Here is a 27865-nt window from a genome sequence, read left to right as displayed (position 1 = left end):
GTAGTTCCAAACCCGTAAGACTTTCGTTCTTCTTCTAAACAAATCTGAGCTTTCTTTCCCTCCACTGACAGTCCACACAACAACCAATTTAATGCTTCAAAAAGTTCATAGAGATCATAATACTAATCCATATGAACTGAGCGGTTTAATCCGATCACTTTATATAATGAAGAGATTTCATTTAGGCTTTTATTCACATATAAACACTCATCAACGCACACATTAGAATAGATATGGTAAAGGGAAGATCAAGCATGCTTGCTTGACGTGCGAGAACCACTGAAGTTCATTCTCTCGTTACGCAGAAACGTTTGAGCTTCCACAAGAACGAATGAGGTTTGTCCTTAGCGTATATGGCTGATCTTCTATGTTCGCTGATCTTATGTGAATTAAAGTCTAAATTTATTATGTCCATAAATCAATTGTCTCTTCAGAAAATTGGAATTAAATGGCTCGATTCATGGATTAGTTTTATGATCTCTATATGGACTTTTTGAAGCGTCAAAAATGGTAGTTTCATGGACTGAAAAATAAAGGGTCAGAAATCTAAAATTTAATTTAAAATATCTTCATTTGTGTTTCAAAAATGAACAAAAGTCTTACGGGTTTGTAACGAAATAAGGGTGAGCTTTTTTTTTTCTTTTTACTCATAACTAACTTGAACTAACCCTTTAAGTTTCAATAAATGACCATCTAAATAAAGTCAGAATGTAATATCTAGCTCAACCTGTGACATTCCTTCCCAGTTGACATCACTAGCCAGACAGAATTCACTAACAGTTATTGAACTGAATTGAAACACTGAGATAAATAATGACACTGTTGCCTTCTGTAAAGCGGCTTTACAGCTGAAATAGAATTTTTTCAATAATTTTACAACATTAACACTTATTTTCTGTATTGTATAAAGTGCTATGTAAATAAATGTGACTTGACCCACCTTTTACGTTCCAACCAATTCCTGACGGAATAAAAATCAAGCCCCACCCGACACTTTTTTCCTCATTAAAGAATTAGTTAACCCAAAAAGGAAAATAAAATCATTTATTACTTACCCTCATGTCTTTCTACACCCATAAGACCTTCGTTCATGTTCGGAACACAAATTAAGATACTTTTGATGAAATATGATGGCTCAGTGAGGCCTGCATCGCCAGCAATGACATTTCCTCTCTCAAGATCCATAATGGTACTAAAAACATATTTAAATCCGTTCATTTGAGTACAGTGGTTCTACCTTAATATTATAAAGTGACGAGAATATTTTTTGTGTGCCAAAAAAAAAAAAAAACTTTTTAACAATATCTAGTGATGGCCGATTTCAAAACACTGCTTCATGAAGCTTCGGAGCACCAAAGTCACGTGATTTCAGAAGTTTGGCCGTTTGACATGCGATCCGAATCACTGATTCGACACAAAAGATTCGTAATGCTCCGAAGCAGTGTTTTGAAATCGGCCATCACTAGATATTGTTAAAAAGTCGTTATTTTGTTTTTTTGGCACACAAAAAATATTCTCGTCGCTTTATAATATTAAGATAGAACCACTGATGTTTTTAGTACCTTTAAGGATCTTGAGAGAGGAAGTAGCATTGCTGGCGATGTAGGCCTCACTGAGCCATCAGATTTCATCAAAAATATCTTAATTTGTGTTCCGAAGATGAACGAAGGTCTTACGGGTGTAGAAAGACATGAGGGTGAGTAATAAATGATGTAATTTTCATTTTTGGGTGAACTAACCCTTTAAATATTTTGAGTCCCTTGGAAATACATCATATTCCAGAAGGCTTGAAATGAAAAGAATACACTACTTTGATTAAAACAGCATACAAGACAGATGGCCACAACTTCATAAAAAATATGTTCCTTTAATAATACACACTTAAAATATGAACTGCAGGTAGTAGTGTGAGGTGTCCTTACGTGAGAGCCACAAGAGCATGGCTAACAGTGACGCTGGAATTCATGTTGGACCGAAACACGACTGCATTCATAGCACTGAAAGAGCTTAAGTTAAATGAGCAGTTAACAGGAAAGGGGGGAGGGGTGGTAAGAGCATTTCTGTATGTATGTGTAGAAATCCAGTCTCTGTATTCTGACAAGCCACTAACTACAAATTTAAAAAATAAAGACACATTTGGCAGCATAATCAGTGTTCCAAAGGGAGCCGGAAAAGAAACATTACCTAGGTGTGGCACATAATCCAATATCTGTTTAATGAGGTTAATGAGCTACTTCGGTTCTTCTCCGTTCTCAGACGTGTCCTTTCTGTTAAAAGTGTGCCGACATGCACAAAATTACACAGAGTTTGGGGACAAGTCTGTTTCTGGCTGCTGCAAAGACACTCCTTCCAGAAAGAGTGCAAGAAAGCAAAAGATGGGTTCAGGGACCAGTGAGGGCCGTATTCTGTCATTGCTGCTGAAGGAAGTGGAGGAGGACGAGAATGGAGAAGGCCCTTATCAGAGGTGCTGTTGGAGGAAGTACAGTAGCATGATCTCGTAGTGCTCTCCGGACTCAGGACAGCGAATGCTGTGTCTCTCGTTGGGGTAGATCTATGAAGAAAATGTATGATAAATTAAGTGGTTGAAGAAAAAAAAAAAAAAAAAATACTAACATTCTAAATGTCTATTTTAATATTCAGTTTTCAAACCTGTAGCTGATATGGCTTTCCTGCACGGATGAGTTGAGACACCAGGAAGTTGGTGTGGAAAAAGTGCACGTTTTCATCAAGGAACCCATGTAAAATCAGTAATCGGTTTGGCCTTGGGTAAAAAAAAAACAAAGCAGTTAGCAAGACTACCAATTGCTTTAATAATACATTCTGAGAGGAGTTATCTATATGGTTTAATTGAACTGGAGAGATTCATATCTATCAAGATGAAATTTACCTAGAAAGGGTATGTTACCCTTATAAAGCCTACTGTATCATATTTGATAAGCAATTTTCCAAAGCCTCTAAACTATCAACATGATCAAAAACCTGCTGTACAACATTTTCTACGTCTTCATTATTTGTTTGATTGATAATTTATGTGTTTTTAAGCAAGAAAAAGGCCTTTTAGTATAAAAAAAGTCCATATTTTACAATATTCCGCAATGAACACTTACTGAACTGAACAACTTAGGTTTACTTAATTAGCCATACATAATTGTTTAGAAGAATCATATTTAAATGTATCAAATATGATGCATTGGCTTTTGAGGAATGTTTATACATCTTACATTCATCACTGTATTGCATTGCATTCCATTATATGTAATGCGACAACCCCATCCCCCACCACAATAAAAGCTACAGAGATTTGATCACAAAACTAAGCATTTAAATATCATCTTACTAAGTCATATCATTGGGAGATAGAGTGACAACTGATATTTATATGCATTATTTGCAAGTAGTGCTTACATTACAAGGTACCAGAATTTAGACCATATACATTTCAGTAACTGCACCAGTCTGCTTATTTTTGATCAGTTGGCGCATCTGAATAAAATGTTTTTGTTCTCTCCCCTCAAGTATGACCTCCAAATTTTCATATACCATCCATCAGGCTTTCATGGTTCATATAATATTAAATATGATACTCAACAACAACCCAAGAAAAAAAAAAAAAAAAAATGCAAAATTCTGTCTAAATGCTCAATAAACTGCTATAAAAATAGACTTCTGACTATTATAACAAAATCCAAGCAACTTTAGTTGCTGGGTGTATTTTTTAAGGTAAGAAGACAATCACTGAGATGAAGTTGTTGCCAAGAACACATAATCAGGGTGAAACAAACGTTGCACGTCCTCTGGCCTGAGCCACAGTAACTCACTCGTTGGGAAGTTTGTCGACATGCAGGGCGACGGAGCCCGCCTCATATCCCTGCTGGTTATTTTCAGGCACGTCCATGTAGCGTTCGGTGTAGCCAGTGTCGTATGCCATCCACACTGTCACGGGAGCTCCTGCTATGGCCACCTGGAGCACAGAATGGGTAACTTGCTTAACATATAAAACTACAGATACTAATTATAGTCTCAAAGTACACCCGTTTGAAAATGTTTCTTCCATATATCCAAAACACAGTGCTTATTTTCTATTTTAGTCATTCCAAGAGCATAAAAAAGCTAATTGACTGTGATTACAATTTCAGCAAAGCAACAAAGTTCAGAAATTTGATCTTTAGTAAGGTGCATTTGAGATGCCACCTGCTGGTGAAAGGGCATGCATGGGTGGGGTTGAGAGCAAGTTCTAAAAAATAAAAATAAAATATTGGGGAGATGACATAACATTGAAGCAGCTGTAAATCTCACCTTGAAGATATTTGGCCTGTGAATGAGGCCCATGAGAGAGAGGAATCCACCATAAGACCAACCATGAATGGCAACGCGACTCAAATCTATGAACTTGTACTTCTCTGCCACAAATTGGAGCCCCTCCACCTGATCTTCAATCTCCACCTGCCCCTGAGGTTGAGGAGAAAATTATAGTAATATGAATAAAGGGTACCATATACCATGTTTTATAGATTACCTAAAGCCTGGTACGCTGCATTTAGTGATCTGTACCTTCAACCATGTGAAATACTCAAGATAATTCGAATGCTTCTTTCAAATGCATTAACAATTTTAAAACATACATACACACACTACTGTTAAAAAGTTTGTGGTTGGAATGATTTTTTTATGTTTTTGAAAGAGGTCTCTCTATTAATGCTCACTAAGGCTGCATTTATGTGATCAAAAATACAGTAAAACGATGCTGTGAAATATAATTAGTTTAAAATGTTTAAATAATTTATTTGTGTGATTGACAAGCTGAATTTTCAACCAGCATTAATCCAGTTGTCAGTGTCACATGATCTTTCAGAATTCTAATATGCTGACATTTCTTATTATCAATGTTGAAAACAGCTTTGCTTAATATTTTTGTGGAAACCATGATACATTTTGATTCTGAATTCTTTGCTGAATAGAATGTCTAAAATAACAGCATTTATTTGAAATAGAAATCTTTTTATAACATTCTAAATGTCTTTTGTCACTTTTTATTAATTCCTGAAAAAGAGAGACAGAGACCGAGACAGAGAGAGAGAGAGAGAGAAAACATCTGTTCCCACACTTTTGAACATTAGTGTATATACAGGCATTTCTAGGTATTTAGGTGGTTGCTTACAGGTCCAAGACAAAAACGGCCTATCCTTTATTTATAAAATATTAAAATGTAATTTAATAAGCAGTAGTCATGTCCCAATACAAGTTATTATACAAACTGACTTTATATCACACCTAAGTGACCTTCAATAAGCAGTGATACAAATATGTGTTGGACAGAACTGGAAGCGTCTAATTCAGTCACTGACTGTGAGTAACAAGTGGGATCATATGTCTGAGCCAGTGAGCTGTCACTCATTAATCATTTTAACACCTTAACATTTCATGACCAATCATTCTAGCAACTTAAATTGCAGCATGATCATATTTATGTCTATTTAAAGCATTTATGCAATCTGTTTTCAACACATGCTGGCTGACCTTTTAAAAGCAGACGATAATGTGTTAAATGTGAGACTGTTTTTAATGTCAGGTTCTGACAGAACTCACATGACAACAGATCATTGGTCAGCTGACGAATATTGCTCACAACAAGAGCTGGCCGAAAGTGCCAGTTACACTGATTGACTGGCTTTATACAATTTCTATTGCTAAATTTGCACTGTAAATGTGGCATAGAAGCGTTTCTGAAGTGGCATTTAGGTGTCTTCACACAGACTGTTTAAAGATGCACAAAGGTGGCATAAATGCATTTACACCTACTACAACTGTATGCTTTGATACTAGTGGCTGAGGTGGGTCAGAGAAGGCATAATTTAGTAAGTGTTTACACTGAATTTTGAGTAGCCTTGATGTCACAATGAAAAAAAAAAAAAAAGCGATATTCTGTATTAAGATGTACATCCGAGTGTAAAGTATTGTTAAAAAAGGAAGACGATGTAGGAAGGTGACTTGATTCTATGCATCAGTTGTTATTTGGATTTTGAGACGTGGCCATTTCTCTTAAAAGGAGTAGGCAGAAGAACGCAAGAAGAACGCTTGCAGGGCAGGGTTTAAACGGACTAAATGAATTGAGAAATCCTGCATACGTCATCAGAGAGAAGTCAGTCATTCTCACTGAAAGGTCCAGTTATGACATTTTGATTAAACATTACGAGTTAAAAAAAAAACGTACATGGATGAATTGTTCATAATAAGATCTATAATATGTAGTTAGAAAATAGATAGGGTTCGTTACATTTAGGGATGTGCAATTTTATCGTGATTAATCGTTTGCAAAATAAAAGTCTGTGTTTACGTAATATATGTGTATGTTCTGTGTATAATAATTATGTATATATAAATACACACACATACATGTATACATTTAAGAAATATATGCATGTTTAAATAAATATATATATTTTATATTACATATAAATATAAATATTTTATATATAAATCTAACATTTTTCTTAAATGTATACATGTATGTGTCTGTATTTATATATACATAATTATTATACACAGAACACACACATATATTACGTAAACACAGACTTTTATTTTGAAAACGATTGAATCTCGATTAATCGTTGCACATCCCTAGTTACATTTCATGCCGAATTTAAGTCAGCTGTACAAAGACACCTTAATATATAGTTCCTGTTGGGCAGAAACCTTCTATCTTTATATTTTGTCCTTTTTTTTTTTAAATCACTATTACTATCAGCCACCCTTTACGTCTGTCTGTCGGTTTTGCAAATATATAACCAATGAAAAGTATTAAAAAGAGCTTGTAACTCCACTGGATACTTAAACCTGATAACTCCACTCCTATATATATTGTTTTTTCATCTTGGGATTTTGGCCAAATGTGCTGTGTGAGCTGAGCGCTCACATTGCAAGTGTTTGACCACACAGTATATAAATCACAATATCATCTTTAAAAAATGCGATGTTTAATTATTTTAAAAATACAGTGTTTTTTCTATTTCCTGAAAAGTAGCATTTTTGGAGATACAAGGTTTCCACCCGACAGCAATGATATGTTAATATATATTATTATATGACCAATCACCTTTTTTCATTTTAAATAAAATCAATCAAACAATCTCTTCCCATCTAAGTGGGCAGTTCCTTAGCAAAACATAGCTGTGATGTATTTCAGACTTTATGCTGATACTCAAATGTCTGGCTACAATTACTAGACTGTCAATTCTAGTTACCATTTTGTTTTTAAGGGCCCCCTCAAACTTAAGACCTCTTTGGCATGACCCTCTTCCATCAATGACCACCACTGCATATCCCAGAGATGCCAACGTGTTCAGACGCAGATACTTCACACCCTTGTAGGAGTTATTTACTAACTGCACCTAAAAAAAAAAAAAAACAGAAAAGAAAAGAAAAACAGAAACATGTTAAACGTAGATAAATTAAAGGTCCCATGTCATGCTACTTTTTGGATGCTTTTATATAGACCTAAATGGTCCCTAATACTGCATCTGAAGTCTCTTTCCTGAAATTCAGCCTTGGTGCAGAATTTCAGCAACTACAAGCCAGTCCCACAATGAGTTTTCCTCAGGACGTGCCGTTTCTGGGTCTGTAGCTGTAAATGCTAATGAGGAGGAGAGAGGCGGGGCAAGGTGGAGGGTGGGTGTGGCTTTAACCAGCTTGCGGCCACGGTACCATGCGCTAATGTTGACAGTGGATGTATCGCAACGGCTTGTAGACACGCAGTCATTCAAGCTTTTCAGTTTGACCCAGAATCTGATCCGGATGGAGAAGCACCGGATGAAGAAGTTGCAGCTCAGTGGCTACAGGATGTCTCCGAATGGTTAGTTTAAAACACTGTGTCTGGATACGGTACTTTAGTTGGTTTATGTATGCTGTTACAGTTATGATCATGTACATTGTTGGCTCTTCATGTTGCTCTGATTTGCTATAATTTTATATATATATATATATATATATATATATATATATATATATATATATATATATATATATATATATATATATATATATATATATATATATATATTTATCTGCTATAGACACTAACCAGCGCAACTAAATTAGTCAGACCTTTGCCATTATTAAAAATACCTTTTTGGATAGGAGCCATTGTGGAAAATGTGCTACCATGCCAACATCATTTATTTGTTTACATATTTTATATTTCATAAATTTTAAAAGTTTTTACAATCTCACAACAGCAGAACGGTTATCCGAACAACAAAGAAATGTACAACACTCGTGTAACAGTGTGTGTATTCACATTTTCTCATGGGCGGGCAAAGCAGAGAAAGGGGAGGTAACCTTTCCCTTATGACAACATTTAGGGAAGATTCCAGATTGGGCCGTCTGAGCTTTCATTTTCTCAATTTACCCAGGGCTTGGTTTACACCCATTGCCTTTTCTAGCCACTGGGGGACCATATGCAGGCTAGGGGAACTCATATTAATGTTAAAAAACCTCATAAAATGAAATTTTTCATGCCATGGAACCTTTAAAGAACTTAAAATGCAACTTTTAACTGATGTGTCACAAACCATAATGTAAAAACATTCAATTCAGTACTGCTTTTAGAAGGCATAGCCCACCCAAAAATAAAGTGTAATCACTTACGCACTGTCATTTTGGCCATATAATTTTCATTCTTCCATGGGAAAAAAAAAAAAAAAAAAAGAAGTACCAGTCGCTTTTTTCCCCATGCAGTTACAATTAATGGTGACTGGTGCTTTCAAGCTTTAAAAAGAGCAAATGGCACCACATTCCAAACAATACAACAGTTTTCATAGAGAAGCAGAGCAAAAAAGTTATTATTCCTTATATTTTTATTTCCTTCCAATGGGCTGTGAACGGCTGAACATATCAATTAATCAGTGAACTGAACTAAAGACCCTTTCAGGCAAGTCATTTCACTCGGCTGCCATCTTTTAAACTCCTCTCGGGCAACTTTTCAGTCATGCAAGTGCAGCTATCTCTTTGAATGTGGAAACATCAAATTCTACAAAGCTGTTTACCAGGCTTACGATTAAATTTCATATTTGAAATCACCTTTGAAACCTGACAACAGCTCTATCATAAATGTGGTGTCTTATGCTCAAATAGCATTAAAAAAGCTTATTTTTCAGGCTGAAGCAGCCAATGTCCATGTGCAGGCCTAAGCGCATGTCTCAGAACGCTGACCCTTTCTAATAAGTTTTACAAATAAATCAGTTTTGTGACATCCTGATGTAAACCAATTTATTGAAAAAAATAACTCAGAAGTAACATATTTGTCAGGTAATTCTTTTATCATAAACGTATGGAGAGTTAAACTAGAGGTCAATTTTCTTAGCAAATAAAGACTTTTTGTAACAGAAATCTATCATATGTCTTGGAATATACTGCATAAGTTATACAGGCCAAATTTATAATTTTTTAAAATGTTATTTTGAAGCTTTAAAGACCCAGCCAAAGCTAGGATGTTAAAAAGACAGCAACAAAAACAGTGAGGGTGAGTAAATGATGTCAGAACTTTCATTTTGGGTAAAACTATTGCTTTCAGAAATTTTAATGGGCAATTTTCAAAAATCTATAGCAACACTTTTTAGCCAAACCAACCTGTGGACCGCCATACACAAACAGGATTGTGGGGTGTTTTTTGCCTGGTTTCAGGTTGTGTGGTTTGTACAGCATTCCATATAGGCGGAAACCGGAATTGGCAGGGAAGCTAAATATCTCAGGAGGGACATAATCAGCCGGGCAACCTGCACAACACAGACAAAAGCAAACATGTTGTTAGAGCATCTGTTACTCTTTCCCACTGCTGTGCCACATCACCCTGACCACACGGCCCTGCTCTCACCTGTAGCCTCCATCATGCTCGCCCAGAACTCCGGCTCTTTGTGTATGGGGTCGCTGTCAGAACCCGTCAGTTTGTAGACGTGAACACATGGCGGAGTGCTCACGTTACTGTAGTGGCTAATGAACATGTCAAAGTTCTATTTTGAAACAGGAGAAACAGATAGTCAGAGACTGCCTATCATGGAACACTGCTTGGTTTGCTTCAAGATATTGTAAAATAAAGCTTCTTCAGTTTTTTTTGTCACTGCAGGACAGTTATCGGCATACGGCATATAATTATCAATTAAAAATGTAAAATTGTTTAACAAATACTAATGTTTATGCAATTTAAAAAAATACATACAAGTTCTAACATTAACATAAATAACATAAACCAAGAATAATAAATGCTGTAAAAGTATTGTTCATGGGTCACAATACTACTGTATTAACTTAATTAACGATAATGTACACAATCTTATTCTAAAGTGTTACTGAATTGTAACATATCGATTTTTCCCCACCCATGCAACCTGTAAGATACAAGCCAAAGATGCAACAAAATGAAATTCTTGACTAAAACCAGAAAAAAAAAAAAAAAAGTGACAAATTCAGGATATGATAAGCAGAAACGTATAATTAACTACCAAATTCCTTCAGGCTATATTTCCAGGGGATTTTTTTTTTGTAAAAAATCATTAGCAATTTTTGTTTTAGAATGCCATTTTGTCACCACTTATTTGGTGTGAACGGGCCTTAAAATTGTCACACACACACAAACCTGGCTAACAGAGCAGCTGTGAGAGAAGCCCGGCTTAGTAAGTCTGACAATTTCTCCAGGAGATTCGTAGCTCACAACATAAAGATGGTGCTCAAGTGGAGTATCTTTTGTGCCCTGGAAGTACACCAGTTTGGTGTCTTCGTTGACCCAGATCTGCAAATGTAGATGAAGGCAAAATGTAAAGAACGGGAATTTGTGCAAGACATTTGTATTTCGAATTTGTTGAATAATACAGCAAACCTTTGAGCCGTGTCTAGCCAAGACTTCCCACTCTCCACTCGTTAAAGCCACCTCCTCTTCTATCGGGCATTTAAAATCATCTAATAATAATAATAATAATAATAATGATAAAAAAAGGTAAGTCATTCATATTACAAGGCCCCATGCTTACATTTTGTTTAGCACAAGCCATAGTTAAAAACATGACTACATAACTATGGAGGCCCAAACTTGCAGAAATAAAAAAAAAAAAAAAAAAAAAAAAAATCAATTAAAGTTAATCCTGAATTTATTTTGTATTTCTTTTTTCCTTCATATATTATTTTCTGTATTCATTGTTATTTTTTTTTAACTTTTATTTTGTTTTTTCATTTATTTTTATATTTATTTACGGAATTGAAGGAGGCAGTCCTTGCGTAACTCCAGTGGTTAAGACCTCACGTGTAGAAGCATCAGATCTAACCAAGTCATAGAGATCAGAATTTGGTACAGGATGTGGCAGATCAAGTGGAGAGATGCATGCTATTTTCACAGATTCGCATTATGTTGAATTGTTTTGTAACAACCACAGTTTTCCAGATATAGAAACAAGAAGCTGAAACCAGCTACTTATGTGATCTTTCCTCACAGCATCGTCTTCAAATCTGGAACCATTAAATCATCAGATTTTAGGTTGATGACACCCAATGGACATTAGGTTTCTGGTCTAATAATAGTATTTTGTAATCATAGAGAGGAAAAAAAAGCATCATAAACATAGGCTTACGATGCTTTTGGGAAATGCAGCGCTGGATTATTCAGTTCTTCAAAGGAAGCCATTGTATGGTTGGGAAACACAACCCAGATCAGAGTCCTGCACGGGTCCTGTTTGATAAACCTGCACCCGCCCTGCACCAACATCTTTTAACCTAACACCAGACCCGTTATCCGTATAACACTAATTTTATTCCGTACCCAACCCCACTCGACTGACATAAAAACCGCGACCCGAACCGTCCCTGCATTAAATCTCCTCTGTGAGATAGGCTAGACCAAAATAATTTTCTCATGTAGTCTAACACAGGCAGTAAAACCAACATTAGGCATTCTGGGTTGATGCAATTGATTAAATATTGCATTAAACAACACAAGCTAGCTAATAGAACAAAGAATTAGTACATCTCTCTGTAAGCTTAAAGCTACTAAACATTTTAGTAAATTCACTCTGTCAAATGTACAGAAATTAGTAAAATAGTCTTTATTGGACCCTCAGTCCATCCCTGCAAACATTATTCCACACATTAAATCAAATATTAGCAGGTCACCCGTCAGGTACCCACCCTCGTGCACAACTCTGACCCAGATCATTTCAGTTATTGAAGAGTCAAGATTTTCTCTGTGATTACAAAATAAACACCAGCATTAGACTAGAAACCTATTGTCCACTGGGTGCTCAGGTGCCATCAACCTAGGATCTGACGCCATTGATGTTCTGGACTTGATGGAAAAAAGTAATGCAAAAATAAATGCAGGACTAAATTTAAAAAAATAAAATAATTAAAATAAAATAAAAATAAAGAAATATTAAGTTTTTTCATTTCTTTATTTTCCTACTATTACAATATTTATTTATTTATGCAGATTTTGGGCCTACATATGTAACACTACAAAAATGGCACTTTTTAAATGTTAATGTCAATACAACTTAAGTACAATCATACATTTAAAATAATCAAATGAAAGAATTACTACAAAATTCTGAATCACAAGTTATGACTTTTTCATCTAGTTAATATTTTCCATCTGCACTTTTTTTCAATTGTTAATCTACAAACACTTTTTAGGGATATCTACTTTTTCAGCTTTAAGTTAAAAACAGTTACATTTTTAAAAATGTGTAAGAGTCCTACATTACGTTTGATTCTGTTATGCTCCATCTAGGGGTTTTTGAACACCTCGATGAGAAATTTTAGTGTAGTATAGTACATAACATAATTAATATTAATTCCATATTCAGTACGTCAACTTAGCAGGGCTTATAAAAGTACAAAATACAGACTTCAAAAAAAAAAAAACATGGAGTAGGTTAAGTGTGACTCATAAAAGAGATTGTTTTTATGGTTTATTATAGTTTAAAAACAATATCACTAGTTTTATAACATTCTTAACTATGGAATTACTGAAAATGTGTTTTTTTTTTTATATTTAAATGTTCATAAACTATTGATTGGCAAAGAACTGTATAATGTTTGTTAATGATGTATAAAGTTTCTAATACGGTGTTAAGAATATACATGTTTTTTTCAATATATTTATGCTCACAAGGTGATCAGCCAGGGTTGCTGTGGCTTCGTGCCACATTTTCCCCTCAACGTATTGACTAGTATGGAAATCAGTTTTTAGGGTAAAACATAATTTATAAGTTTTATGCATTAAATAGTTTTTATTTTAATGGTATCATTAAATATAACTTGTTTGATTGGGTGTCAGAACATTTGTAATAATTTTTTTAGATTTGCACAGTATCCTTTTCATTGCATCATATCTGCATATTTGCACTTCTGATCAAATCTGGGCAAAGAGACACAACTGTATGTTTACTGCTGTTCTAAAAGCAACTCAGCACATCCATATATCCTTTCTTTTCAGACACAAACTGATCTGTGATAAGTCTTCTCTGCATTAGCATAAGCTCAAGCGTCTGACCTTCTGAAGGACTGTATTCTCTGGACCACTGCTGGCAGCCTGGCTGTAAGAGACTGGTTATTCTGTACAAATGGCAGAAGCCCGTTTGTGATTCGTTCACCCACAGGAAGGTGATCTTGTCATTAGTTGTTTGAATGAAGGGATAGAAGATATCATGGACCTAATGGGAATAAGACAAGAAATGAATACAAAACAGTCAAACAATGTCTTTGGCCATGTTTGAAATAACATACTACTATACCATTTTCAAATTATATAGTATGCAAATGTTCTGTGAGTATAAAATACCTGCATGACCATCTACCTTTAGAAAAATTGATAATCTATCCCACAATGCAACGTGTTTAACTTGATCGACATTTTAAGTGTGACAAATGACTTGATAAAACCAACAAAAATTTGCTTTTAAAAAGATACCTCCTGTTTATTTTGTGCAGTTTGCAGCAAAGACTATAGAATAACACATGACGCGTCAATCTTATTGTTTTGAATGGGAGAAAGTGCAAGGCACAGTATGGCGGAATAAATCCCGCCTTCTAAATAAGAGCCTATTGCCGATTGGTAAAGTCATCACGTCACTGCAGCGGCCGTTAGAAGCTCTGGTTCCTATAGAAACAGTCAGACGCACACCTCTGAAATGAGACGCGAGACGGGCATTTAGAACTGCGTATGCGCTTGATCTAGCCTGATAAATACAGTTTTTCTTATCACGATTCGAGCGTTTAGTAACAAAATTTATGAGACAGTTGTTGTCAGATTTCATTGGTGATTTCAAATATGAAATTTAATTGAAAGCTTGGAAAACAGCTTTGAAGAATTTGATGTTTCCCCATTCAAAGAGATAGGACTGAAATGACTTGTCTTAAAGGGACTTTGGTTTGCAGCAACTAGCACTCTAGTATAACTAGGGCTGGGCGATATATCGCATGCAATTGTCACGCACATTTCGTCAGTAAAGCCGGTTCCCTGATTACCGCTAAATCGCCATCACCTGCTTTCAAATGGAGCGCCATTTAATAGACAGAGCCGTAGTTCACTGACAAGCTACGCAATATCGCGTTCATTATTGAAGGCGATTCATGCGATATATCGCCCAGCCCTAAGTATAACATTCCAAAATATACAGACTACCGATTTTTTTTAAGTCTCTTATGCTCAAGGCTGCATTCGTTTTAACCGTAATATTGTGAAATATTACAATAAAAAAAACTTTTTTATTTTAAATAAATACTTTTTAAAATATTAATAAAACTGAATTTTCAGCAGCAATTACTCCAGTCTTTACTGTCACATGATTCTAAAGACTAGAGTGTCACATGATTCTAAAGACTGGTCCCAAGCTGTCGTCCGTAAACTTCGATATCAGTGCACCACTACACTTTAGTATTATTGAAGGGTCTTACGTTGATCCAGACGTCAGTGATCTCCTCATAGATGATGAAGGGCTGGACTCCCTCAGGCATGGCTTCCACATGCTCCTCCCACTGCGGATCATCCACACTCGCAGCTATGAAGAGCGCAGGTGGTAACAGCACTAACTGAAGCTTCTGTTGACTGCGGTCTAGTAACACTGCCCAAGCACTGGGAAGAGAGAAAATAAAGTAAATAACAGTTCTTTTAGTTTCACTGAAATATTATTATTATTATTCGTATTTTGAATATGTTTTTTACTTTCGATTTTCTGTTTTCTTTTTAATTTTAGTTATAAATTGACAAAAACACCCAACATGCTAACAGTACTAACAAATAACTTTGAATTGGTTACAGAATAATGACAAGTTTAACTGTGCAAATGAGGTTTAAATGCCACAGTGGAAGGGATATTTTTTGGTAATTAATGCCTTAAATTCTGACCTATTGCTCAAACTCAACTAAAGCTATAGTATGACTTCAGAAGACTTGTTTTATTGTGGATTTTTTCAGAGCTTGACAGTCCTTGATCAATGAACACTTTTGTATGGAAAAAAGGATTGTCTTTCTTCCACCAAGGCAATTTCTCAAACACATCTGGGGGAGACATATGGTAACATGTGGTTTGGCACTGCAAGGACGATCAGCAGTTCTTCCTGTTTCCTTTTAACACTGTCTTAGGTCTCTTACATTACGGACATTGCAGTTTATTGCTCTTTTCACATCTGCAGCCCTCATGCTTCTCTGCAGCAGGACTATGGCATGTTTACGCAGGTGGTCAGGAACCCTGGCCATCTTTCCTCTGGTGTTTTTTCCCCAGAGTTAGTAGAAAGGTCTCGAGTGTCCTAAGTTGTTGTAACCGTCACCTTAATTGTTTACCGCCATTAATCTGTTAGTGTTTTAAGGACGATTCCACAGGTGCATGTGCAAAAATTGTTTATTGCTCACTGAACAAGCATGAAAAACATTGTTTAAACCCTTACCAATAATGATCTTTAAAGCTTATTTAGATTTTAGAAAATTATATTTGAAATGCAGTATCCAGAAAAAGGAACGTTTCTTTTTTCTTGCTGAGTTTATATACATCGATGAGCCTTAAAACATTGACCACCTGCCTAATATGCTGTTGGTCCACCACGTGCTGCCAAAACAGTGTCACCGAGTCATGGACTCTCTACAAGATCCCTGAAGGTGTCCTGTGGTACCTGGCACCAAGACATTAGCAGCAGGTCCTTCAATTCTTGTAGGTTGTGAGGTGGAGCCGCTGTGGATCGAACTTCTTGTTCCAGCACATCCCACAGATGATAAATTGGATTGAGATCTGGGGAATTTGGAGGCCAGGGCAACACGTTGAACTCTTCATCATGTTCCTCAAACCATTCCTGAACAATGTGTGCAGTGTGGCAGGGTGTATTATCCTACTGAAAGAGACCAGGGAACACCATTGTCATGAAGTGGTGTACCTGGTCTGCAACAATGTTTGCGTAAGTGGCACGTGTCAAAATTACATCCACATGAATGGCCGGACCCAGAGTTCTCGAGCAGAACATTGCCCAGAGCATCACACTCTCTTCACTGGCTTGCTGTCATCCCATAGTGCATCCTAGTGCCATCACTTCCCTAGGTAAACTGGGCACATGTACACTGCCATGTGATGTAAAAGAAAAAGGGACTCAGCGGACCAAATGACCCTTTTCCACTGCTCCAAGGTCCAGTTCCAACGCTTGCTTGCTCATCACCGTGCTTTCAATGGTGGACAGGGGTCATCATTAGCACTCTGATTGGTCTGCAGCTAAGCAGCCCCATACACATTCCTCCCAAAACCATCATTAACATTTTGTGTGCCACAGTAGACCTTCTGTTGGCTTGGACGAGACAGGATAGCCTTGTGTCCTCATGCATCAGTGAGCCTTGGGCACCCAACACCCTGATGCCGGTTTGTGGTTTGTCCCTCCTCAGACCACTGTTGGTAAATTTTCACCACTGCAGACTGGGAGCAACCCACATGCCTTGCCATTACAATTTGGCCATTGTCAAAGTGACTCAGATCTCCTGCATCTAACAAATTGATTACGAGAACTGATTGTTTGATTACAATCTAATCTACCCAGACCTTGATATGTGGCCTTGTTAGGAGATGATAAATTATATTCGCTTCACCTTTGACTGGTCATAATGTTTTGGCTCATCAGTGTATAAGAGAACATGAGTGTGAATTTCTTCAAAGCAATTATTTGTTGTTACTTACAATTTGCCATCTTTTGTCCATCCAGCTCTCGCAATGTACTCAACCCCAGGAAAGAGTGTTGTGAATGGGAGAACAAGCTCCTTGTTTTGTGTGCTAATAATCTACAAAAAGAATAAGAGATCATTATAAAGCGTTTTAACCAGGCAGAAAGAAAGAAAGAAAGAAAATGTAAGCTTGGGCACAGGCACCTACCTTTCCGTGCTGGTCAGTTCGAATCTCAGCTAGTTTCAGGCTAATTTGAGGGTTCTTGCTTCCTAAAAGCATTAAGAGGGGATCATCAGCATTATTAAATAACATTAAGCACAACTCCAATTACAAAAAATTGATAGTAAACCAAACGATGCAAAGAATGTTCTGTATTTTTAAGAATACACTCAAGTGTTGCACTTCCAGACATATTTATCCCATTAATTCTGGCTTCAATTACACTTGATTCCGATGATAACCAAGTACGACTGAGGAAGTTGAGGACAGTTGGAAATGATGACAGTAAGGACTTGCTGTCCAATAGGTAAGTCAAGTCCCACTTTGACTGATTCAATAAGAGTTAGTCTTTAGATTGATTCAACACAATTAGACATATAAGTTCAGTGATTCATAGTTTGTCTTTATCGAATCAGGAGTCATTTGTTCACAAAATAAACTACATTGGCTCCACTGTATGTTTGTAGTATTTATTTTTTTTAAAGGATTTTTTTTTTTGTAATTGATTCTAGGTTCCCAACCATATTTTAGGTTGTGTGTGTTTGTGATTACCGGTGCGAGGATATCTATATACATCTGCCTTCCGCTCCTCCAAAGCTGGTGAGGGCACATGGATAATCTCTACTTCTGATTCATCAACCTCTTCATACAGCAACTGGAGCGTTTTGCCTCCATCTGCATCTACAAGCAAACATAAACAGAGTAAGGGTATGCAGCAGGTGGTCAATGCATTTTGTGTCCAATTATGCAAATGGATTTTGCTGAAAAAACAAACAAACCAACAAAAACAACACTTTAAACCTGGTATATACACGCCACGTCCGCACAAGCACGAACGTGTGTGTGGAAAAAAAAAAGAAAAAAAAAAGTAATCACAGTCTGGGAGAGTGCACGAGCCCCCATTTCACGTGGCGGTGTGCACATCATTATTTGTAACTTTGCGAGTGGCTCCGCTTCCAAAGATGCACAACTTTGAGGCAACTCTGGCCAAGCGACTCTGTACCAGCGGTACCCAGTTTGCTCATGTCTAAATTGCTTACATTTACAAAATGAGCATACAGTACAAAAGCAGAAATAAGGCTTTTAAAGAAAGGTCAATGTTAATGAAATTAGATTGTGGTTTAATTTAGTTTTATACAAATGTTCTCATGTCCATAAATTTTGTTCTAATGTCACAAGTAATAATCTCAAGGTTTACCGGGCTTTACACGATTCTTTGATTCTTTTGCAGTGTGGGATTGGTAAAGTATACTAAAAACAAACATCATTACGTGAATCTTACTTCTCTCCACTGCTTCCTGATGATTTAGAGGACAATTACTCCTAGTCAAACCCTGTTGTTTTAAAGAACAGTACAACAGTGAGCGCTTCAAGTATAAACGCCTTGTCCGTTTGGGGAGGTCCATAAGCAATCAGCGGAGGCTCGTGGTGCGGAGCCAGGTGAAAATATAAAGGAGGCTTCAGCAAGCGGAATAAAACAACAGCGCTCTCTAGGTCAGTGGTTCTCAACCAGGGGGCTAGGGCCCATTTTATTTTCCCTCACTAACTACTGTATTCATTGAAAAACAGAGTTCTTGAAAATTCTGTAAATCCCAAAATGAATAGTGGTTCATTTAAAACACCAACACTCCCAGTTTGTGGGGGGTTGACTATTGTCTTGGATAATGGGGGCCTTCAGGCCAAAAAGGCTGACAACCACCGATTTGTTAAACAAACCTTCAGGAGCAGCCGGAGACCACCAGTATCCCGTAAAACGGTCGAACTCTTCTTGAATCACAAAGGTTGCGACACCAGCAGACTTTGGGTCTTCCTTGACATTATTCAATCCTGGAAAAGTATAGAAGAGATATCAGATTTCAGAAAACATCTATTCACTGTAACCTGATGTGATTTATATATTGTCCCCTTTGGAATTATAAGGTTCTATCCGCATTCTAAGCATTCCATCTGACTTTGTAGACAGAACCTTTTTGTTTTCTAAATAAAAAGTCCGAAAATTTACACACCATAAAAAAAAAAATAATGTAAATAATTTGTCACAGAATAAGAATATGTGAACTCAATTTTGACAAAAATGTCAGATAGAACTTCATAATTCCAAGGGGACGATATGGATCAATGTTCAGAGAAACAAACAAACAAAAAAAATACTCTCTTAAAAAAAAAATAAAAAAAAAAATCACATTACAGTTTTCCTTGTGTAAAACCTACCGCCATGAGAATAGTTACACAGTTCACAACTTTTTGTTTAGAAAAATCATAATTCTGAGTAATAGTAATAGTGATAGTGATGATGTTGCTTGCTTAGCAAAAGCACAGCCCTTCTCTGAATATTTAAAAAGACTCTAACTTCAAGTTATAGTCATTAATAATAAAGGCATAATGTTCATACACAAACTTCCATGAATCCAGTTATTTTCAGCTTGTCTATGTGCTGCATCTGTGCCATGCTGTCGATTTCCAGACTATAACTTTGATTCTTCCCTCAGTTTCAAAGACATTAAGTTGAAAATAACCCAGAATCTACCCTTAATAGTAAACAACATAACTGCTTTTTATATTAACAGATCAACAAACCTTTATGACAGAAAGTGAGTCTGCGCTCCTCTCCAGTCTCGATATTCGTCATCCACAGGTCATTATTATTTATGAAGGCAATAAAACTGGGATCACCGGGAGAGATCTTGGGGTCCATGCGAATCCCTGAGCACTGAGTCTTTATTTCCACAGGCTTCATTGGGGCAGCCTGCTAAACATCACATGACTTTCAGGCATGGAGACACACAGCTTCACACATGCATTATGAAGTAATTTCCCAGAAATATTAAACTGAGGGCAGCAGAATAAAAACAGTTATACTCACAATGAAGCCGTTATGGCCGCCATCACGGCAATAGAAAAGGCTGTTGCTTGCTTGGAAAAGGAAAAGGCCGCTTTGTGCATGATAGTCGTAGGACGTGATGCCAAAGACCCCCAGACGCTTCCTCTCACGGAGAAGCTCCTCCTCACGTGAATACACACCATGATGTGGAGTCGCCTACAGGAAGAACACAAATTAATAATATAACGTTACAATGTTATAAGCATGTTATAATCCCGCATATATGTGGTTATGCTGCTATTAGTTAGCATCACATTCCTAGAACAAAAAGGAATGATACCTGGAAGTGATCTAACATCTGTTTCCATGATAACACCAGGAGGGCTTCTTTTCGTATCTTCTTTGGGATTTCGGAGTACAATAATGAGTTTTCTCTGCTCCCATAGGGCATTCCTATTTAAGTATGGCAAGATGAAAACATTAGAAAAATGACAGAAAATTGGAACAATTTTAACAGAAAGACTCATGCAAATCACCAGAATCAAAACATCAAATCTGATTTCATAATTAAGGAAAAAAAAGTCTGATTAAAAGAATTTATTATTTCTTAGAAAATATCCACTACTAGGGGTGTAACGGTACACGTATTCATCCCGAACCGTCACAGTACAGACGTCATGGTTTGGTGCTTAGTCAGACAACGAATACAGTCAGTCAAAGGTGCTCCACACTCCAATTCAGAAGGGACATCTGTTCTTCTTCTGCTCTTTTTCCTGTTGTGGCGGTTAGCCAGCAGTGTTGCAAAACCTGCCTTATGTGCAATTTACATGTTTTTATTTGAGTGTTTAATATTATATCTAAAATTAAATAGCAACTGAATTTAATAGTTTGGGCTCTGTTGTTAATTATATATTTTTGTTATGTTTAGTTTTCTCCCCCTGATGCACCGAACCCGTACCAAACCGTGACTTTAATTCCGAGGTATGTACCGAACCATCATGTTTATGTACCATTACACCCCTATACGCTACCATTCAAAAGTTTGGAGTCAGTAAGCATTTTTTTTTTTAAAGAAATTAATATTTATTCAGCTAGGACTGAATTTTATTCATCAATTGACTTATCAAAATCAAAATGCAGCTGTGGTGAATATAAGAGACTTCTTTCAAAAAACATGAAAAAAAAAAAAAAAAAAAAAAAAAGACCCCAAACTTTAGAACGATAGTGTATATGGTCATGCGGTGTGAACAACAAAGACATGTTGTCCAACCAACATGCAGGAAAAAAAACAGGAAATGATATCAGAGGCCCCCTGCAGATTCTCATGACTGTGTCCAGGTCATTACAATCTGTAATTTTACCTTTTTTTTTTTTTTTTTTTTTTTTTTTATGACAAGCCAAAGTTGGTTCAGGTTGTGAAATGTCATGTGGTACGAAACTCTAAAAAATTGATTTTATAATGATTCATTTATAACAACTTGGCATGCATTTATTTAATAATAATAATAAAAAAAAAAAGATTTATAATTTTCTTTATCATGAACACTACATCACTGAACCACAACATAAAAATTTAAAAACATACAGGCTGAAAAACATCTATAGTTTAATAAAGAAATGAGGAAGTGATGCATTGGTTGATAGAAGAAGCTGCATGCTCATGAAAAGGGTTGATTGCGTTCACATTTAAGGGAAAAGAGTACCAAGGTAGTAGAGCCGGTGCGAGTGAGGGCCGGACTCATCATGCTTCTGAACAAACTGGAAGTCATGGGGTGCCTTGTTTATGATCATTCCCGAGTACTTCCGGCTGCCGTGAATGATGTCACGCAAGCCATCCCATGAGTGCTTCTCCACAAAAAACTGGGAGGGGACGTCTTCCATTTCCACAACCTCCGTGCTGTCTGAGATGTCATCTACTGCGGTCATTCTGACAGCTGCAAAACTGAGCACAGGAGCGACCAATCAGCCTAACATTCAAAATCCATTTGATTTAAATCAAATGGGGTAATGTCAAAAAAAAAAAAAAAAAAACATTCCCATACCTTTTCCAACTACCTTCAGTATCGTCTTCAAGTTTCACCCTTTTTCCTCTATGCATTAACCAGCATACAACCCTCAACAAGATCTGGCAACCTGCAGGATAGAGAAGAAAACATCCAAATTGTGAAAAACTTACTTCCATTGTGTGAATAAATATGAACATGTTAAATGTAATATTAATTATAAGTTCTTAATTTTTGGAATCTGATTACGTAATACATTTTACAAATAATCACATGTAAGCACTGTATGCAAAATCTACTGCAGAAATTATTAGCAGTCAATATGTACTTTCCAACAGGAGGGAAATACAAGCCATTGAGGCTTCCACTAAGGCATTAGCATGAGGAATGTTATTAATCTCAGCTCTATGTGAGAGTGTGCAAAGCTGGTAAGAGTGATGTCACTGGAGGAGGAAGTAGGACAGAAGCTATTATTCCAAAAAAGGTGATGATGATACATTTTTTCCAAGTGGTGCCTTTATGTGGCCTACCGTATGTAATGGTAAAATCAAAATGTTGATTTTGGTACAGTTAAGTTTAACTGTTTTGTGAAACTGTCACACCACAATGCAAAAAAAGTTGTGCAAAAAGAGGTTGTGAAGGATGGATCAGTACAAACTATACTGATCCAAAACCTGCAAGCTAGTAGTTTTGCTTATTTCACATGGGAATATATTCAATAATCGGAAGAAAACATATAAATCTGAAAATATATAAAAGCTAAAACAGCCTGTTTAATTGTAAGGATTAGAGAGGGTGGAAACTGCAATGGAAAACTAAACTATGGTTGTTTTGCAAGGAAAAGTGGGGAAAAAATGCTGGTATGGGCCATTTAACAATACTTTTGATTGACACTAAACAAAAAGCTATACAAATAACGGTCATCGAAACAATCTGTGGAAACTGAAACTTAAACAGTCTGTCTAAGTTTCAAAGCAGCTTGTAAAGGACAAAATATACATTTCCAACAGGACTGTAAACCTTTCTTATTCAGAAATTCAGTGTTGCTCAATGCATTGTGAAAACATAATAAATTGAGCTTTTATTATTGAGTTCCTAAATTACAGACATAATTAACAACAGCTGATCTCAATACTATTAAACTGCAAAACTGGGTTCGCTCCGACCGTCATAAGCCACAGATCAAACATTCGTTGTATGTCAAAACTAGTAAGCTGCTTTCCTTGCACCACAAACATTCTAAATGCTCAAAAAGGCATGTGCGAGAATGTTTTCAATTCAGTTTGGTTATCATAGGCCTGGCCATTTAAATTCAATTTGTTGTTATTATTAGTGCCTGTGAATGTTTGACTCTAGTTGGCCATCATAAGCATATTCTGAAGATTTGATTCTGTAGTTCAGGGTTTGTGAGGGAACTGCAGGGGGTTTGTGAGTTGATGAAAATCTAACAAATCGAATATTAAAGTAAAATAAACAATCTAAGCTTCACAATTAATCTAACTAAAACCGAAATGGATATATCTCAACAAATGGCAATTATCATAACAAAGGCTGCGGTTTAAAAAGTACAATGTCTTTTGCGCTGCGTGTGTCAGAGTGAAGAGCAGCACTGTTCATTTACACATGTACAGCTTATAATACGGTGTTTACAGAGAATTCATAGTAATTATACTGCTTCTCTTTAACTCCATCTCTGTAAACACAGTGAATTTAACCTGCATTTGGGAACACAATGCGAGTTAAGTTCACTTTGTTTACATTCCCATTCGTATAATTTGTGTACAGCATTTCATCAATATTTCATCAACAGAAGCCTGAGGACAGGACATGTTAAAAGCTCAAGGTTTGAACACAAGTGAACACAAATATTTCTACTGTAACTTGTAGTGTTAGTTAGTAAAGACTAAACCCACGTGTAAACACCCTTAAAAGGGATAGTTCACCCAAAAATGAAAATTTGATGTTTATCTGCTTACCCCCAGGGCATCCAAGATGTAGGTGACTTTGTTTCTTCAGCAGAACACAAATGATGATTTTTAACTCCAACCGTTGCTGTCTGTCAGCCGTATAATGCGTGTCAATGGGAACTCTATCAATAAGAGTAAAAAAAAACACGCACAGACAAATCCAAATTAAACCCTGCAGCTCGTGACAACACATTGATGTCCTAAGACATGAAGCAATCGGTTTGTGCGAGAAACCGAACAGTATTTATTTATATCATTTTTTACCTCTAAAACACCACTATGTCCAACTGCGTTCAGCATCCGGTTAGCGAGGTCAAAAAACGTGTTTTGATGACGGAAGTAATGTCTTGTGCTTTGCTTTAATGCATGCGAGACATCACTTCCGTTGTCAGAGCGCGATCAGACCTCACTAACCGGATGTGGAGGGCAGTTGGACATAGTGGTGTTTTAGAGGTAAAAAAATTATATAAATACTGTTCGGTTTCTCGCACAAACTGATCGTTTTGTGTCTTAGGACATCAATGTGTCGTCACGAGCCGCAGGGTTTAATTTGGATTTGTCTGTGCATGTTTTTTTTTACTCTTATAGATGGAGTTCCCATTGACATGCATTATAAGACTGACAGACGGCAATGGTTGGAGTTAAAAATCATCATTTGTGTTCTACTGAAGAAACAAAGTCACCTACATCTTGGATGCCCTGGGGGTAAGCAGATAAACATCAAATTTTCATTTTTGGGTGAACTATCCCTTTAAGGCGCAGTCACCTTTACTGCTGCTTGACAAAATCTAGTCATTTCAATAGAAAAACGTGCTTTGTGTAGTCTCAAGTGAAAGTGAACAAGTCCCCCCACGCAGATTTCGCTCACGTTCAAACTGGTCATGGGAATTTGCCTTGCTGAACAAAAAGCTGCTTGGTTTGAAAGTGACTTTTGTGTGAGCAGAGCTTCATACATCACTACGCTACTGACAATGGACCTTCCTGTGAATTTTCACCTTTAAAAGTAGCCATTTTCACTGGCAGCAATCTTTGTTATTTGTGTCTAGATGTCTCAGCAGTAGCTTTCAAAACACAATATATTACAAAATAATAATAATAAAAATTGTGTGCTGAAATATATATAATAAAAATATAACACTTATAAACAAAGATATTTTATCTGTTTTCTTGCACGTCATGTGACCATTAACCGACATCAGAGAACCGTGAAGATGCGAATGTTTGCTTAAATTATTGAAATATTAAATTAAAATCTAAGGGGGCGCTTCAAGTAAATATTTTCCATAAGAGGTCGGCTAACAAACAAACAAAAAAAATCCCTAAGGCGCGTTCAGAAGGTTCGGTCCACGTTCCGAACGTGCAATTTGACTTGGGCGTCGAAAACGATGGACATTACAGATGTTTTCTCAAGTTCTGTTCGATAGTAGCATGCTTTCGGAACGTTTCTTTGGTGGAAAAAGTACCACACGCCCCAATGACACCCAAAACGACGGCCACTCACACATTCATGTTTAACTCCATTAGCGCAGATGAACAGCCTTCATTACCGGCTAACACACATTTACTGGGAAGTGACGTATTTTTAAAACCGATATGTAGGTTATTTGTGCGAGTTATCGTATGTGTTAGATCACTGGAGTCATAATCAGCTGATGAGTGAATGACATGTTAGACCGGTTGTGTGTTGTCTGTGCTAACAGTTAGCCGAGCTGCTATTAAATCTATATGACGGGAAGTAAGGTCAATCACAAAATTCCACTTTTTATATATAACTATATTATCACTTATGAATAATGTCTTCTACATAACAGATCTCACGTAGAGTCAGCAGTTAATAATACTAGTAATACTAATAATAATATCAGGTGATATCATCATGTAGCATAAATATCTCTGCCTTTTCCAGCTCTATCAGATGAGCTTTATATCGTCAAACACTGAAGCACCTTCATCAGCTCATCATCACGTTATAACACATGATGATCGGTATGTGCGGGTGATTGTCAGAGATCATCAGCTGATTTCATGCCTGCTCGGCCTCTGTTGACGGGCCGCTCACAGAAAAGCGCATTGTTATGAACATTATCATTTCATTAATGATCGCTCAACATCGCATGTGGGTACTTACAGGTAGACCCTCAAAGAAAACTCTCATCTGTGACCTGTTGATTTCTTAAACGTTTTTGCTGGTAAAAACAGAGTCCATAAGCGCGAGAACTGCACAAAGCGACAGTCATGAGTGCTGATGAAAACCAACCGAACATCATCAGCCACACCGGAAGCACCGAAGAACTCCTACTTCCGCCTTCCGTCTAGCCGCATTCACTCACGTTATTTTATAAAAACACAATTATATATTAACCCGAAACTTACATATATAATAAATAAACTTACGTTAAATTATTATTTTAGACTTTCCGATTATGTCAAATAGATAACTATAACATTTAACCATATATACAATTAACTATAAAATGCAATATATTTAAAAGTCCTGTAATTTCTCACAAAATTATTTGTGCTATGAAAATAATATATTTAAATAAAGGACAGTGAAAGAATATTTACATAAAAAAATGAAATTTTGATAATTGTTCTTATATAACTTAATGTGACTGTATGTTACAAATTATTCTCATCCAAATGTAAATTATGCTATATTTCTGCTGTATTACAGCCCCAGCGTTGCAAAAACTGTTGTATAGCTGTGAATTAAAACAAACCAACAACCAGAAATCATGCAAATAACGACCAAAGAGCATTCCAATAGTTAAAGCGATAGTTCACCCCAAAATAAAAATTCTGTCATCATTTGCTCACCATCAAGTTGTTCTAAACCTGTACCTAAACCTGTACGTTTCTTTGTTCTGCTGAACACAAAAGAACATATTCTGAAGAAAGTTGGTAACCAAACTGGTCCCCATAGTAGTAGTATTTTTTCATACTTTAGTTTCTCACTTTAACACAAAACTAATAAATTTGGTACAATACAATACCCGAGTGTTGTAATGTCCGTGTGTGTGCATTGTTGGCTAAGAAAACGTATCAAAAGACGCGAAATGTGTGGGGAATCCATTTAATTGTTATCTAAATGAGAAATAATTGCAGTGCTCTTGTCAACCGCTATAGAGTTAGTGGCGCTATAGAGTTAGATACGGTGAATGCGGTTTACAGGTTTCATAGAAAGAGAATTGATGTGAGCGCGCGTGTGTGTGCAGTGAACCCGAGTGAACGGAACCAAATAGCTCAGTGCGAGAGGCAACGCGAAACGCAAATACATGTAAAATAAGACATGGATGAAAGTAACGGATGATGTGCACAGCACGGTAACAAAACTCAAGAGACATTTACAATTACACATTTACCACAGGTGTAGCGTGCAAACGCAGAATTACGTTACTCCGCCCGTTTAAATAGATGTTTGTGTGGGTTTAAGAGATGTTTAGATAACTATAAAAGAATTCACATGTTCATTATTTTAAATTATCTTTAAGATCTGTTTAAATGGTTCAGTTTGTTAAAAAGCTATTAAAAAGTTTGAAAACCCCTAATATACAATCTTGCAAAATCATAAGCAATAAACAAACATTTAATTTTGATGGTTTAATGCTGTCTGTTGACCATACAGAAGCACATTATGGTCATCCCAAACCATCTCATTGTAACTCAACAGTCTGC

At 36.5% G+C, this 27865-nt stretch overlaps 1 protein-coding gene across 3 annotated transcripts; it reads right to left on the bottom strand.

Annotated features, from left to right (window-relative positions):
* Positions 1-1847: 1847 nt before the first annotated feature.
* dpp9 (dipeptidyl-peptidase 9) lies at positions 1848-27212 on the bottom strand. 3 transcript variants are annotated; one of them, XM_048210753.1, is made up of 21 exons: positions 27184-27212; positions 22260-22350; positions 21921-22159; positions 20558-20670; positions 20260-20433; positions 19974-20145; positions 19113-19223; positions 17949-18077; positions 17385-17446; positions 17193-17293; positions 14938-15115; positions 13535-13694; positions 10871-10950; positions 10631-10783; positions 9872-10007; positions 9628-9773; positions 7245-7391; positions 4297-4449; positions 3819-3961; positions 2650-2761; positions 1848-2551 (listed from the first exon to the last, which is right to left on the bottom strand). In XM_048210753.1, the coding sequence occupies exons 2-21, from the start codon at positions 22313-22315 to the stop codon at positions 2459-2461; spliced, it is 2658 nt and encodes an 885-aa protein (XP_048066710.1). In that variant the 5' UTR covers positions 22316-22350; positions 27184-27212; the 3' UTR covers positions 1848-2458. The 3 variants fall into 3 exon arrangements, with proteins under 3 accessions (XP_048066710.1, XP_048066709.1, XP_048066712.1); XM_048210752.1 differs by lacking the exon at positions 27184-27212 and adding an exon at positions 26316-26496; XM_048210755.1 differs by lacking the exon at positions 27184-27212 and adding an exon at positions 26316-26496 and having other exon boundaries at positions 19974-20142.
* Positions 27213-27865: the final 653 nt, after the last annotated feature.

The sequence above is a fragment of the Megalobrama amblycephala genome, linkage group LG12 (assembly GCF_018812025.1).
Source record: "Megalobrama amblycephala isolate DHTTF-2021 linkage group LG12, ASM1881202v1, whole genome shotgun sequence".
Classification (NCBI taxonomy): domain Eukaryota; kingdom Metazoa; phylum Chordata; class Actinopteri; order Cypriniformes; family Xenocyprididae; genus Megalobrama; species Megalobrama amblycephala.
Note: the sequence above shows the minus strand (reverse complement) of the source record. Positions and strands in the feature narration are given on the sequence as shown.

Bases quoted from the DNA above. Each gene is read 5' to 3' on its own strand.
- dpp9 (XM_048210753.1), bottom strand. From the start codon at position 22,315: ATGCATAGAGGAAAAAGGGTGAAACTTGAAGACGATACTGAAGGTAGT. The intron at 3,962-4,296 runs GTGAGATTTACA...TCTGTGCTCCAG, and splicing joins ACAGGCCAAATATCTTCAAG to GTGGCCATAGCAGGAGCTCC. The intron at 2,762-3,818 runs GTGAGTTACTGT...TTTTTACCCAAG, and splicing joins GTCGACAAACTTCCCAACGA to GCCAAACCGATTACTGATTT.